Consider the following 15,550-nt stretch of genomic DNA (forward strand, 5'->3'; position numbering starts at 1 on the left):
TGACTGACGAAAGATTTAATAATTTAGTAAACACTGGTTTGGTGTAAAAGTGTCAGTTGCTAGAGAGATCGGGATTCCGGAAGTCGGGACATTTAAAAGTCGCCGCCGCAATCAGAGATTAAAAACCGTTAAAAGTGCATTTCAACTAATTACAAGTATATCCTTGGCCGTGCCGCTTAAGGTCTCGCCTCGTGTGTCGCATGCCCTTATGTGGGTGCACTCACCGATCTGTCCCTTGTTGACCTCCTCGACGGCGCGCTCGATGAGGACGAAGAGCGACCACATGACACACAGCGCGGCCACGCAGTGGAACAGGACCGCGCAGCAAAGCCGCCGTCGCTCCACACCAGACATCTCCAGCAGCCGCCACTGTAAGCGTACTTCTATATCATGCTGTTTCCGTTAAGGCGTACTTGCACACTATCCGGTTACCAGGGGCGTGCATATCATAGAAGTAATTAGGCAGTGCCGACCTCGTTAAGATCCTAAATAGATATAGGACTTGTGTTAAAGTTAATTTAGTTTTATTTGGTTCCGTTATTTTATAACCAAACTTCTATTGAACACCCACTCACAAAATGTTTCCTTACACTAGATACTAAATACCTTCGGTAAGCATTCTTTGCTTATTCCAAAGCTGAACTAGGACTAGTTAGATCTACAGTGCCTACCTAACTATTGCAATACAGTGCCGCTCAGGATTCTTGAAAAACCCAAAAATTCGTCACCTTGAGACGTAAGATGTTAAGTCCCATTTGCCCAGTAATTTAACTAGCTACGGTGCCCTTCAGACCGATAGTAATGTTTGTTAATAATGTTTACACATTACTGCTTCACTTCAGAAATAGACGCAGTTGTGGTATCCAAAATCTAGCCGGCATCCTGTCCAATGGAGCCTCCCACTGGTATTCCTTTGCAGTTTTCACCTACGCCGTAATCTCGCTGACATAAGCTTTTTAAGGCGACACTAAATGCCAGCGACCTTGAGCGATATCAGTTCACGGCTGCCGGCCCGCCATCTATGTAACAAAGCCAATATTTTCAAAATTCTTGCGTGGAAAACAGTTTATATGCTTACAATCCTCGTTATTCACTACTAATCTGAATAAATTAACCTACACAAAAAAATACAAGCTATAAGAATAACTTTTCTGAGAGAAGTACCAAAAAAAAAGCGTCACGCCATGCCAAAAAACTTGATTAACTTCAAAGAAATGTGGTAGTTCAAAAAGGCTCGGCAGTGTTAACTATAACCAATAGCAAGCATTAGCAACCTACAAATAAGACTTAAGGATATGTGTAACAGGATTAAGTAGTGTTCATAGCTCGAAATGCTATACTTTCACCACAAAACTTGTCTAAAAACACCATGTTTGCGTGTTTTCTGCTTACTCTTCGCCTTAATGAAAATTGCTCATTGGATTTGTCGACAGCCCTCAATTGTTAAATTTAATTCACCTTAGAGTCCCACTCCCAACGTCAAGGACACCGCCTCTGCTTCATATCCCTTACCACCAAACGCAGTATCGATCAAATATTTTTTTATTTAGAAGCTCCAATTTATGCAATACTTTGTATAATAGTGACAATATTGAAATTGATTAATTTGCTAGTAACATAAAAGTACTAGATGTGCACTAACGGCCGTTTTCAATAACGTATCTCTAGTTACGGATATATTGCTGTCACCGTTTAATGACAAGATCTTATCTATCCATAGTTATGTCTGATATAGTTATAGTCCAATGCTGTCTGTCAATAGGTCATTGAAATGTAAGTGTAAGCGTAAAAGGATACATTTATCTACCTCTAGTAAGTTAAGCTAAGGATAGATAGGTTATAGAAAACGGCCATTAGTAAATATTATATGTTGGCGCTAGATTAAACTTTATTTATAAACTTAATTGTAAAACTTTCAAAAAATTTCGTTTTGATATAATTTTATATAGTTAGAAATAATTTTTGTTTTTCCATGTGGTAGCTTTTAATTGGCCTTATGTTTATTCACATGTTTTAACTGTATTGTCTTTGTGGCTATAAGCTTCCCTAATAAAATAAAATAAAAACTATCTCTGGACCTAACGTCGATGACGTCACATCGTCGCATTATTACGGTGGGCAAAACAAACAAGCATCACTAGGATATTATTAATTATTAATATATAAACTACGATTAATTTTTTCAGCATTACAGATTGATGTTAAGGTGTTGTGTTGTGATACTTATTATTATTATTATTCAATGAAAAAGTATTTATATTTTTGGCAGTACTATAATAGCGACACAGAACTACAGGACTATTAACAAAAAAATTCAAAAATTTAACAATGAAAACTTATAAAACAAAGCAGTGATAGCACGAAAATATCACGACATGTACCTAACGGTAATTAAACTGCAAGCCGTACTGACACAACAGGTAGAGCGCGAGGGGGTGAAACGGGAACGAGAGGGGACTTCACGTTCCAGCGAAGTCCAAAGATAATGTAGCCGTGTAGCAAATAACTAAGTAAGAACTATCTATACTTAAATGGTCGTGTGCGCTTTTGATAAACCCCCCGATCGTTTGGCACTTAAGTTTAATTTTAAAACCATTTAAGTATACAAATTTTATTTGTACAAAAATGAATGGATTATGCGGTATTCGAACCCACGCCAAATTAAGAGCGCTGGAGACGTTATTTTTACAATAGAAAACAAATTGCAATAAAATCTGTCTACCCTCATTCTATGTCTTCAACTACTCTTACACATTCCAATAGTGATAAAAGCAGTTGTAACAGTGCCGAAATATCAGGAGCTCAGAATCATCATCACAGAAGATATATTAAAAGTGACTATATAAGTATAACGGTTAATCGTAAAAACTAAGAACAGGTTAGACTAGTTAGTTTAGACCATAAATTATAGCACATAGTTTGACCTAACGGTAAGTTTAGATACAAACATTCTAAGTCGTCAGATGTAATATGAGCGTAAAGTATACCTGATCGCCTAAACCGCTATCACAAGAAATCGCCAAAATAGCGCGTAATTGAAACTATTTCTTAATGGTTTATATATATGAATATATGTCTACAGAGTATGAGAAGAAAATTCCTTGTTTCTTTATATTTCTATCATTGATAGATATTGCGAAAAAAAATGACCAAAGTACCCTTAGCTTTTATAGTTGGACCGGACCCATCTTAATCATTCAATCTAGATAAAAATTGTATGAAAAATCATTTACTGTTTACCAATACTATGAAACATGACATAGTTTTGTGATTTTTGTAAAGCAAATTGTATTATTTTTGTAATAAATTAAAAATAATTCTGAATTAAAACTATGGCGATCTTGTGCGAGAGAGCGAACCTAGCTCCGCTCGATTCCTCAAGGCTATCGGCTCGGTCCCCAGCCTTAAGTGATCACCGCTGCCCACATTCTCATGCAAAACAAATTTTAGAAAAGTTTACGCAGTATGTATTTGCGATTAGCGCTACTCCTTCAACTTTACACTGCGTTCATTAATAAGACGAATAGATTTATACATCGTATTTTAAGGCGAAGGTTAAGCAGAAAACACGCAAACAAGGTGTTTTTAGACAAGTTTTGTGGTGAAAATATAGCACTTGGAGCTATGAACACTACTTTATCATGTTACACATACCCGTAAGTCTTACTTGTAGGTTACTAATGTTTGCTGTTGGTTTTATTTAACACTCCAGAGCTATTTTTATCTACCACTTTTCCTTGCAGTTAAACAAGTTTTTTCTCGGCATGACGCATTTGTTTAGTACGACTCTCAGAAAAGTTATTCTTATAGCTTGTACTTTTTTTGTGTAGGTACATTTATTTGGATAAGTAATCAATAGTGAGAATTGTAAGCATATAAACTGTTTGCGCCTGTTAAAATATTACGTTTTCCACGCAACAAATTCGACAATATAGGCTTTGATTCATAGATGGCCGGCCGACAGCCGTGAGCTCATATCGCTCAAGGTCGCTGGCGTTTAGTGCCGCCTTAAGTTCAAATTACGATAAAATACACCGATTAAAAAAGCAGTAAATATATGTACAGACAAATGTGCTCATAAAATTGAGCTTAATCAGATATACGTTCGTATTTTGCGTTACAGTCTTTCATATGCGTCTTGCAGAATAACGCTTTTACTATTTTCAAGCGATAACAATTCTTCAATTAAATATTAATTTTACTGGATCCAATTTTGCTCACAGCAAATGTCTCCATTCACAGTTTGTCCAAATTCTCGTACTTCATAGAAAAATACTTCACAGCTATTCAAAGTCAAATAAACTTTATTCAATTAGGCTTAAACTAAGCCCTTTTGAATCGTCACTATAAATATTTCTTTTAAATTACTGAATCTGCTATATGTTCGTAAAAAGTAGAGCTCGTGAGAAGAAACTCAACTGCCACTCTTTTCAATCAAATAGAGTATTTTACAAGGGCTGTAATATACAAAAAAAATAATTTGCAAGTTGCTGCATCCAATATATGAATCGTGTTCAAAGTTAAAAGCGTTTTAAACATCAAATATTTCAACAATATGTTATGTTTTTAAAGTGATAACCCTCACTTCTAGGATTAATACACAAATAAAATTTTATGAACGATGCGGGATTCGAACCCACGACCTCCGGCGTTCCGTGCCGGTGCTCTAACCAACTGAGCTAACCGTTCGAGTACCGCCTCGTTATAAAATTCTGTTTGCTTTGTTCAACTCTCAGGTTGTCGCTTCATCTACAGGATCTACTTTACAATTGAGCAGGTTCAATTTGCATATTAGGAAATTGACTTGAGATGTCGCTCTTGTAAATCTAAACAATATGTTATGTTTTTAAAGTGATAACCCTCACTTCTAGGATTAGGGTTCGAATCCCGTATCGTTCATAAAATTTTGTTTTTCAAATTTTATTTGTGTATCAAATATTTCATAAAAAGTAAACTGTATACATAAAAATTATCCTATATTGGATGCATCAACCTTTAGAGCTTGAACTCATTGGTTGTAAGCCTGACTTTACTGTGGTTCTCGGCGATTATTCTGAAAAACTGCCATTTATGCTTTGGATTATCATAGAGGACCCATGCCTCAATGATCATGCGATCAAAAATTTGTTTACATATTGTTCCGACGAAGCAATAAGTTGCATGTGGTAGACCACATTACTTTACAGACTGTAGGGAGATTTCCCTATTATATAAAGATATCTGTACTCTATCTAATAGAAGTCACTGATTGTAGATGTACATACTAGCATTAATTGAAGAGCTGTTGGACCTTGTTCCTGCCGCCTATAACCAGTAACATTGCACGTCCAGATTCGTTGGTAACATTCAGAGTTTTAAGATGGGTGCCGCGTGGACATCTTTTTAATAATGGCGACCTTCTACCGGGACCGTCAACACTTTTGTCTCAAGAGGGTTTTTTAATAAGAAGACTTTATGACAAGTGATACAAAAGAGTAAATTTTTTAGTTAATTCTAGCAACTCGGTTATGTAACCGGCAATATGCTTTACAGATTGATTCACAAGGACGATTATTAGAGAGTACTTTTTTTTTGTGGAATAAGTTACGCAAAGACCGAACAGCCTTTATGTTAAACGCCGTTTTGGAACAAATATGAAGTAGATTAAAGGTCGGTAAAAACTGCAAGGGAAGTATGGCCACAGATAAAACTGTGTTACTATTTGCGTTTATTATTGGTCGAATCACAGGTAACGTACGGCTCCTATAAATTTGATAAAAGAAACACTTTCGATACCTACATAATTTTTTTTTATGAATTTAATGTATTTTGTGATAATGTATTTTTTTTATTCGAGTAGGGGACTTAGATGCACTTAAATCCTAGGATCTATGTGCCCCCCTGCTTGCGCTAGCTCGCCTACCCTCGACTTCCTATGTCTGAAAAACAACGAGCTGTGGAAAAATCGAGGCTACTGACTAGGAAATATGTGCCGGGATTTAAATCGTATTCTCAAGACTTATTCCTTTTAAAAAGCGTAGGATCCTAAGAAGGACCAACCAGGGCACGTCCTCTGCTTTGAGTGAAGGTGTTTTAAGACACTCCAGCCTGATTCTGGCAATGGCCTCGCATTCCAGAAGGATGGTGTCTTCAGCGGTTTCGCAGCAGAATCTGCACAGGTTTTATTCACTGAGACCCATATTGGCTAGGTGCCCGTTCAGCTTGCAGAGGAACCCCGTGAGGGCTCTTAGTTGTCTCCTGTGCAGGCTTATACATTGTTTGGCACGATTATGTAGCAAGTAATGTAATGTTCCTCGTTTAAAACAACTAATCTTTACTATGTAGCACTACACCCGGACACGTCCGCACGCAACCAATATCCGATTAGAACTGGCCTTCCGCTGTACTGTGCATTCCATACATAGCACTTAACGTCACACGGTTAATGTCGATGTCGTGACAGTGACAATGATAGTTAACACATACTCTGTTAAGACTAGATGTCAGTACACTACAAGTAATTATGTTATATATATTTTTAATTCATAATGAAATAATGCGAATTTAATGTTGCGTGTTTTTCCGTATGTATGTCACATTGACTCGCAATGCTTATTTAGATAGGTTTGTAAACTGAACCTGGTAAGGTAACGCTACGTATGCTAGACTAAGGTAACGCATAATTTGCATTATTGATGCGAACACTTTTAAATGTAATCTTTAGTCGTTTCTGACAGATTAAACATAGCTTCAAGTCCGAAAATTAAACTATTAGCAATAATATTGCTAATGCACCTACCCACCTCAAAAATGAAAAACGAAATAATTCGAAACCAGTATAGTGTTGCGTAGCAACCCTTCGAAGTATATGACGAGAGTTGTCAAACTTCAAGACATTGTTAATTTCAACAGCTCCGTTAGCAATACTCGTAGCTCAGCGGAAAAGTGTTTACTTAGACGCTGTAGACCCGGGTTCGATACACCTACCAGTGTATGGATTTTTTTTGGGTTTTGTAAAGTTAAAGGAAATTTCTAGTAAGTTCAGGATCAAATCGAACCGAAAAAAAGGGATGGAAAATGTGTAAGCAGGATAACAATAGTTTAAAGAATTTTCTAGTACAATTTAAATTTAAAGATGGAATGGGAGAATCATTTTGAAAATAGAACGGATCCGGGGGTATATAAGCCGTACTAAGCGTGGCCTACAGCTTTATCCCAGCGGAAACTCCATAGGGAGTGCCGCTTGCGCCTCTCTCTCCCCATGAGAAGGTCGCCTTCGATGAAGGCTTAGAGGGCACCTGCCCAAAGCCAACTGCAGGTGGTGTTTAGTGGGTAGGCACCTAGGTTTCACGTGAGTCCCACATAACCAACGCAGACTTAGGCTGCGTTGGTATGCATGAGCATTCACCACCTCCCTCCCGTCGTTATCCCGGAGGGTAGCCCATTCCCTTGCTTGGGCGCAAAAAAAAAAAAAAAAGGCCTACAGCTGTTCTAGTTCTTACTCGAAAGTGTAAAGAAGAAGAAGAAGAAAAGAAGAAGTAAGTGAAAAGTGGAAGTGTTACAAGAAGAAGAAGATAGAAGAGACTTAGTGTTCAGTGCGGTGTGACGCGTTGAAGGTACCGCCCGCGCCGCCCACAAGAGGAACAGCGGCAGACCGGCGAAGTGCAAGTTCAGAAAAAGTTAACCCCAAATAAAGGCTTGTTCCTATAAGCGGAGTATTATTTCCAATCCCTGACTCACTCTCGTGTCAATATTATATTTTTAAAACAATGACAAATTTGCATACTGTAGTAAGCAGCTGTGTTTATGAAAAATATAATATTCACGTTGACTAACAATGCAAATTAATTATCCATATGTTCACATTATTACCATAAAACAATACCTGTAATAGATACAGATCAAACATTGTTATGCTGTTCAGTTTTCCTCATTGTCATTGTAATTTTTTCTACTATATTATAAATCTGTAGGCTGTCTCTAATGACATTTTTTATGTGAAATTTTGTGATAAATAAATGTTAAATGACTCATTTAATGTTGGACTGGATACCACAGGCGTAGTCACAAAGTGCGACAACTAATACTATGCCCCTCTCATATTCTGTTTGCTAATAATTGAAAGTAAACTGCCGGATTGCGTAGTAAAACTTTGTTAAAATAATACAAAAGAAATAAGAAAGACACTGGGATCACAAATCATCAGTAATTTTCTTGTATTCTATTACTTTCAATGTAAAATAACATGAAGCATATGTTACAAAATTTTAAAGATGCCATTGAGTGTCAAGATGCCATGCACACATGCATTTAATAGTTGCCGTAGTAAAAAAGCTATTGTTTTAGGTAGTGTGGTATCTAGTTGGAGGGCAGCAGAGAGAATCCTTAATCTAACCATTTAGTGTTTGTTTCATTCCTATCAGTACAGAAACAAAAAAGTTATGGAAGTAATACGCCGGATTCTAAAATCCGGAGTTAATAATTTTAAAAAATATAGTAAAAATTTATTTGATGGCTACAATTGTAATACATACCTCGCCAAATGGCTTTATTTTTGTGTGCATAATAAAGTTAAATTTACAAAGTTCACAGGATCTGGTCTCTGAAGCTGTAAGCCACTGTTGCAAGCAGCTTTGGTGAACATACTTCAAGCTTCCTAAAACAAAATAATATGAATTAGTCAGAGAATATTTAGCACCCGGGTACAAAATATAATGTGATTTGACCTTAGTTACGGTTAAAATTGGATGTATCTACAAGATTCAGTAGCAGGGCATGGGGAATGTCACCAATACATCAGAAAGCTGATCACCACTGTTTTAGCATTGAACTTGAACCACAACAACAATGGAAACATACCTCCAACATCCCTACTGTGTCATAGTACTTAAAATAGATTTCAGACATCAGTGGCAGTTCCGTTTTTCTGGGACATTAAGGGAGTTGAACAAGCCGCATGACACTTCTTCCATTATGCTCACAATGTGTCCCCTGAGCTGACCCCAGTGTAACATGTTGATTCTAGCACTCATACTCACAGACATTTTGACTCATAGTTTACAATTGTCTAAATGATGCCTTATCAGATATTTTATTGCTATAACCTTCCACATTTTAACTACCAGCTCTTACATATAGGTATACCTAGATGACTATCTAGCCACGAAGGGTGATTAACTAACAACAGTATGGCTTTTACCATGGAGATCTTCTGGCATACAGAACCCACTATCAATAGCAAGGAGAAGACTTGGCAATAAGTCTTAATATAGTGAAGGCCATAGGTTGTGTACAGCACTTTCCGTAAGTTTTGCAAGTGTACTGCCAAATACCTCGCTGAGTATACAGGTTCTTGTCGACAGATATTGCCTTAAGGCCTATGATCTCTAAGAGTTCCCCGAAGCTGTGTGAATTCAGAACAAAACACTGTTTCTTTGGCATATCAGTGATATGTTGGATATGTATATTTTGCATGCATATTTTGCAGGTGATATTTTACTCCCAAAGACTCAAGTTTGCCACAAAAAACTTCCAACAGCTAAGATAATGATATGATAGGATACAAAAGCAACAATACATAAAGAATAAAATTTATAATAATTACTACAATACAATGTTAAAATGAAGTGAAATGAAAAATGTTCACAATTTTTCATTATCATAACAAAGTATGCTTTGATTTATGAGCCTGTAGATTCTATTTGTAAGTTATTCATAAATCTAAATATCCAATAGCATTAAAAAGCAATAAAACTTACACAGCTTAGTTCAAATAATAGTAAGGACATGCAAAGTTATTTTTTGGTATGTACTTAAAAATATACAAAATATCTACCTATAAAAATGATAGTAGCTGTATAGATTAGATGTTTTGAATGGGAAGTTGTCATGTATGGTCATATTAACATAAAAATAGAATGTCAATAGAAATGTTATCATAATATATATATATAAATATACCCCCTTCTCATTGTTAAATCTTACCAGAACAATAACAAGGCGCAAGTAAGGGGTTGTGTATTTCACTTTCACAGTGGCATATCCTGCAAATATCTCCGCTGGAATTACTGCAAGATGTTTGGCTGCTGCCTGATCCTGCGCGAACTGTCTCTTTGCCACATCCTCCACCCCATTCCCAGCTCTCTATCTCTGATGAATTCTTGACGTTTATCTGGTGCACAGGCATTATTACACTTTACGCCTCGACTTCACTGATAAACATTATGCCTTTAAACTGCTCAATCTTTACCAACAAAAACAATCTTATATAGCTAGCTACTTTTTACAAAAAATAAGATTTATTTATAAATTTTGTAGCTAGTAGCTACGATGGTATTTTCAAACATTTAGCATCAAACATAATAGGTGGTAATGGTAGGTAGGTAATTCATTGCACACAAAGGCAAAAACTACTAATACTAATTCTATTTATTTGAACCAAAGTAGATAGGTACTATGAAGTAATGAACACTATGATGAACTAAAACGAAATACAAATAATATAGTATTTTGAAGTTTGATTGAACGAACTTAGACTAAATAGTGTTCTGTAATTTGTGGATCACTCAAAACTACTTTTTACAAACGGAGTTTACACGTTCAGTTTACTCCATGCGTCTGGTGATAGCATAGACTTGCAACCCGTGCTATTAAATAAATTAAAAAATAATTACACTGACAGTTGACTCAAAACTCAACTGAAAGTGCCCCGTAGAATTGAGGACTGTTGATCTAGGTTGGCTATCTAATTAATAAGTTTATGTCTGTCTTATCAGTGCCATCATACTGACACACTATTCAAAGCTATCCATTTTTCGTCCAGCCTGGCGAGACTGTCTTATAAAAAAGCAATTGTATGAAACGTGCAGTCATTGATAGATTGACAGATGACGGCCGTTTTCACCTATCTACCCTTAGTATATCTTACGAATACATTGCTGTCACCGTTTAATGACAAGATCTTATCTATCCATAGTTATGTCCAATTTAGTCCAGTTATATCTGTTAGTAGGTTATTGCAATGTTAGTTAGTGTACAAGGATAAATTTGTCTACGTCTAGTAAGTTAAACTAACGATAGATAGGTTATTGAAAACGGCCGTTAATCATGTAAAAAACGAAGATAGCCAAAATCTACTACGTTTTAATCAACTGTTCGGTTTCAAACTTAGCCGGATTATACTTTGTCGCCTAATATTGTAATTACTATTTCATACTTATATACAATCACACGTTTCATACTAACCTCGATTTAATTTTTACTTAGGCAGTCCCGCCTCTTATTATGTAGTTTTTACATCCTCTATGCTTTCGTCTTTATTGTTTGTTCCAATGTTAACTTTGAGACAAACAAACAACAGCTGTTTTTTATATTTGTATTTTGTCTAGTTTGTGTTTTTGTGACTTTATTGTTTTCAAACGGTGGTTTACGGATTCAATCTTTAAAGTTATAAAAGTTAACACCAAGGTTGGGTGTATTGTGTCTGGCTGACTTTGACGTCACATTGCGATTCAACCAATAGTATTGCGTTCCGATATTTTGTATTTCTTGTGTATTTATTGCATTTTTTATTTGATCATATTTATTATTCAGCAAAAATTTCATAAGAAAAAACTATTTAAGATATAATCAGCTTTAATTAAAATTGAAAAAATAATATTTGAACTACATATAATTTACATGAATATTGCATACCAATTTAGGCAAATTGAGTTAGGTTATATATGGCAGCACTAGTTTAAGGTTTCAATTTTCTGGACTTGCATCCCGGGCCACTAAATAATTTAAAAAACAATAATTGATAGGCTCTATGGCCTATGCCTTAGTTTTGGATTACAAAAGCGCGGGAACTCTTGATTGCTTAGGGCGGTCTTTTTAACTATAAAATTAAATATTTCTATTATATTGTATATAATAGAAATATTTTTGAAAAGTATATAAGTATTTGTATATGTTTATCATTTAATTTGTTTAGTATAAGTAAAAGTCTATATATTTACTGATTTAGGTTTGTGCTAAGAGATGTCGAAAAGGCGGAAAAAAACCAAGCCAGAACGAGATAAAGGTGAGTCTATTTTAGATTCCACCTCTGAAAGTAGTGAATACTCAGATTCGCGTACAGTTTTGGAAGACCACGAGGACTTTTATTTGCCATATAGGGTGGCTGACTATTGTCGCCGATATCCGGAAGACGCAGGTGCTGGTCATGAATTTATAGTCTTCATAGAGAGTGTCACTGAACAGCCACTTGGTAGTCGTGACATGCTAACTCTTAGTACCTACTTATCGCGCTTCATTAAAGGCATTAAATATCTTAAGAAACTCAACAAATATAAGATAGAAGTAGTGTTTGAACGACCCAATTTGGCTAATACATTCCTAGACAACACGACATTTTTTAAGGGAACAAAATATTAAGGCGTCCATCCCAGCTGGTGCCACTGAATTGTCTGGAGTGATTTCCTCCGTACCCATTGATATGTCCAACAAAAAAATTTTCAAATCTTTGTCAAGTACAAAAAAAAATATTTCTGATCGGCGTATAATGAAAAAAAACAAATCCGATTGTGGTTTTATATTATAACCTACACAGGCAGTCATTATTACTTTTGCGTCATCTACTTCACTCCCAGATTACGTTCACTTAAAGATGTGGCGTCTACCAGTGCGACCTTATGTGCCCCCAGTTAAGCTGTGTTTCCGATGCCTTAGGTTTGACCACTTGGCTAAATTCTGTAAGAATGCTCAGCGTTGCTCAATCTGCACTGAAAATCATTCATATAAAGAATGTACTATACCTATTGACAAAGCAGTATGTGTGCACTGTAAAGGTAACCATCTTGCAGTATCAGGTCAATGCCCTATAAAACAAAAAAAGATATTGGATAGTAAAAATAAAAGTAAAACACCATTATCAGATTTATTTAAACATCCAACAAACTTTCCATTACTCAATAAGACAGAGAACACACAAGACGTCATTAATTTAATTTTATCCAATCCAGCAGCAATGAACCTAATCACAGAATCAATAATAAAAGTCATTACACTAAATAAAACACAGAATCAAAGCATTAGCTCACACGCAATTAGTTCAGCTATTAAAGATACCATACAAATTAAAAATAAAACGTCACATTCAACTGTCACAAACTTAACATAGTACAGTGGAATGCTCAAAGTCTGTTGAATAACAGACTTGAGCTTCAAAACCTACTTTATGAGCAGGACATACACATAGCACTTATATCAGAAACTTGGCTTAAACCAAATATACAGTTTTCTATCAGAGGTTATACAATACTAAGAAATGATTGTGGTAATGATCACAATGGTGTAGCAATTTTTGTTAGAAATGGCATTTATTTTCAAAAGTTAGAGACATTTTCTGATAACTCCTTGCAAAATGTAGCAATCAAAATTAAATACAAACAAAAAGACATCTCAATTGTTAGCTTTTATAGTCCTGGCAACAGTGTACCTAACTTTGACAAATCTAAATTTAATAGACTGTTGCATAGTATTCCAAAACCACTAATAATTGCTGGTGATTTTAATGCTCACCATACCATTTGGGGTTGTAATAGAACCAATTCTAGAGGTAGAGACATCATGGATGTAATGGACGATAATGACTTAATGCTCTTAAATAATGATCAACCAACTACAGTGGGTACTAATTCTTGGAGACCAAATGGACTAGATCTAACAATAGTATCATCTTCATTATTCCTGTGCTGTGAATGGCAAGTTCATCAGGACTCTTTGGGCAGCGATCACTTGCTTACAATCACAAAATTTTCCATGGTAGTGTCGGAAACTGAATCTCCTTCAATTCCATCCAACATTCCTCCACACAGTAATCTGAAAATAGTAAATTGGGACCAATAGAGCGGTAGAAAATTCAGTACCTAAAACCAACTACCACTGTAACAATATTACTAATCTACCTAAAAGAAAGCGACAACTTCCCTGGTGGAATGGGCAATGTACTAAAGTGGTAGAAGATTGCAAACAGGCTTATCTGTTATTCAAATCAAATTGCAATATCCAAAACTACATTCATTTTAAGCAAGCTCAAGCAAAGAAAAAATGTATATTAAGACTTGAACGTCATAAATCCAGGACAGATTTTTGCTCCACCATAAATAGGTTATTATTTACCAATGAAACAGATTTGGACAAAAATGAGGAAATTTAAGAACTTATATTCTAATAATAATTGTTTCTCTAGCAATAATTGGATATCCAACTTTTTACACAAATGTACTCCAGATACAGTACCAAATTTGACAATTATTCACAATAATCATCCTTTAAATAGCACCAACTCTTTTATGATTGCCCCTTTTACTATTGAAAAATTAAAAGCTGGTCTATCATCAAGAAAGGGCTCTGCATGCGGTTTGGATTGGCTCTCCTATAAAATGTTTAAACTCCTAAACTCTTCTAACTTAAATAAGTTTCTAAAAATATTAAATCTCCTATGGAAGAACTCCACTATTCCAGAAGAATGGAAAACAGACTGTCTAATTCCAATTTTAAAGCATGGGAAAGATTCTAGTTCAGCTGATTCATATCGTCCTATCACACTAAGCTCGTGTGTTGGTAAAATTTTTGAACAATTAATAAAACAGAGATTAATATTTTATTTTGAAAGTAACAACCTCTTACCTAATAATCAATTTGAATTTCGATGTGGTCGTTCTGCTTGTGAGAGTATACGGCATTTATGTCTTGACATCCATAGTGCCCAGATTGACAATAAGATATTGGCTGGTGTTTTTTTGGATGTTGTAGGAGCATTAAATAATGTTGATTTAGAACAATTATCATCCATTCTTCTATCCTTAAATGTCCCTGAAAAAATAGTTAGTTGGATATTCAATTTCTTGCATGGTCGTAAACTTTTTGTTAGAGTCAATAACCAATTAATAGGTCCTCGATATTCATATAGAGGCGTATCGCAGGGCGGAATTTTGAGTCCATTGCTCTTTATAATCTACATAAATCAAATAAATATTGGTTTGGGTAATAGAGTTTCTAACCTCCAATTTGCTGATGATCTAGTAGTGTATAGTTCAGGACTTAATTTATCAAATGTTGTGTTAGATCTTAATGTAGCACTCAAAAAATTGGAACTTTATTTTCAAAATCACGCAAAGTAGTAATATTTTCAAAGCATTCTATAAGAATAAGAGATGCAAAAATATATTATGGTACTCAGGAAATTTCAATAGATAATTCAATAAAGTTTTTAGGAGTTACGTTTTTAAGTAATTTTAGATGACACAAATATGTTGAAATATTAGAAAATCGAGCATTAAAGGCCTGCAATATTCTGAAATCATTAGCTGGTACATTTTGGGGTGCAGACCCATGCATCTTGCTAACACTATATAAGTCATTAGTCCGTAGCCATTTTGAGTATGCCCTCTTTTGTTATGGTGGAGTAATGACATTAGTGAATAAATTAGAAAAAATACAAAATAAATGCTTAAGGACCATAATCATCCACTCCTATTAAAGATAGAGGACTATATTAACCGAACTGACAATAATTCCTACTATC

The 15,550-nt window shown here is 35.3% G+C and overlaps 1 protein-coding gene across 1 annotated transcript in view; it reads right to left on the reverse strand.

Moving 5' to 3' along the window:
* LOC126969703 (E3 ubiquitin-protein ligase MARCHF8-like) overlaps nt 1-10,450 on the reverse strand; it is a 49,745-nt gene extending 39,295 nt beyond the window's left edge. Inside the window, exons 1-3 of the mRNA XM_050815252.1 lie at nt 9,964-10,450; nt 8,514-8,635; nt 225-369 (exon numbers count right to left, since the gene is read on the reverse strand). Of these exons, the coding sequence (XP_050671209.1) occupies nt 225-369; nt 8,514-8,635; nt 9,964-10,165 (469 nt within the window). The 5' untranslated portion in view covers nt 10,166-10,450. The remainder of the gene's footprint in view (nt 1-224; nt 370-8,513; nt 8,636-9,963) is intronic.
* Nucleotides 10,451-15,550: the final 5,100 nt, after the last annotated feature.

This window comes from Leptidea sinapis, chromosome 1 (genome assembly GCF_905404315.1).
Source record: "Leptidea sinapis chromosome 1, ilLepSina1.1, whole genome shotgun sequence".
Lineage (NCBI taxonomy): Eukaryota > Metazoa > Arthropoda > Insecta > Lepidoptera > Pieridae > Leptidea > Leptidea sinapis.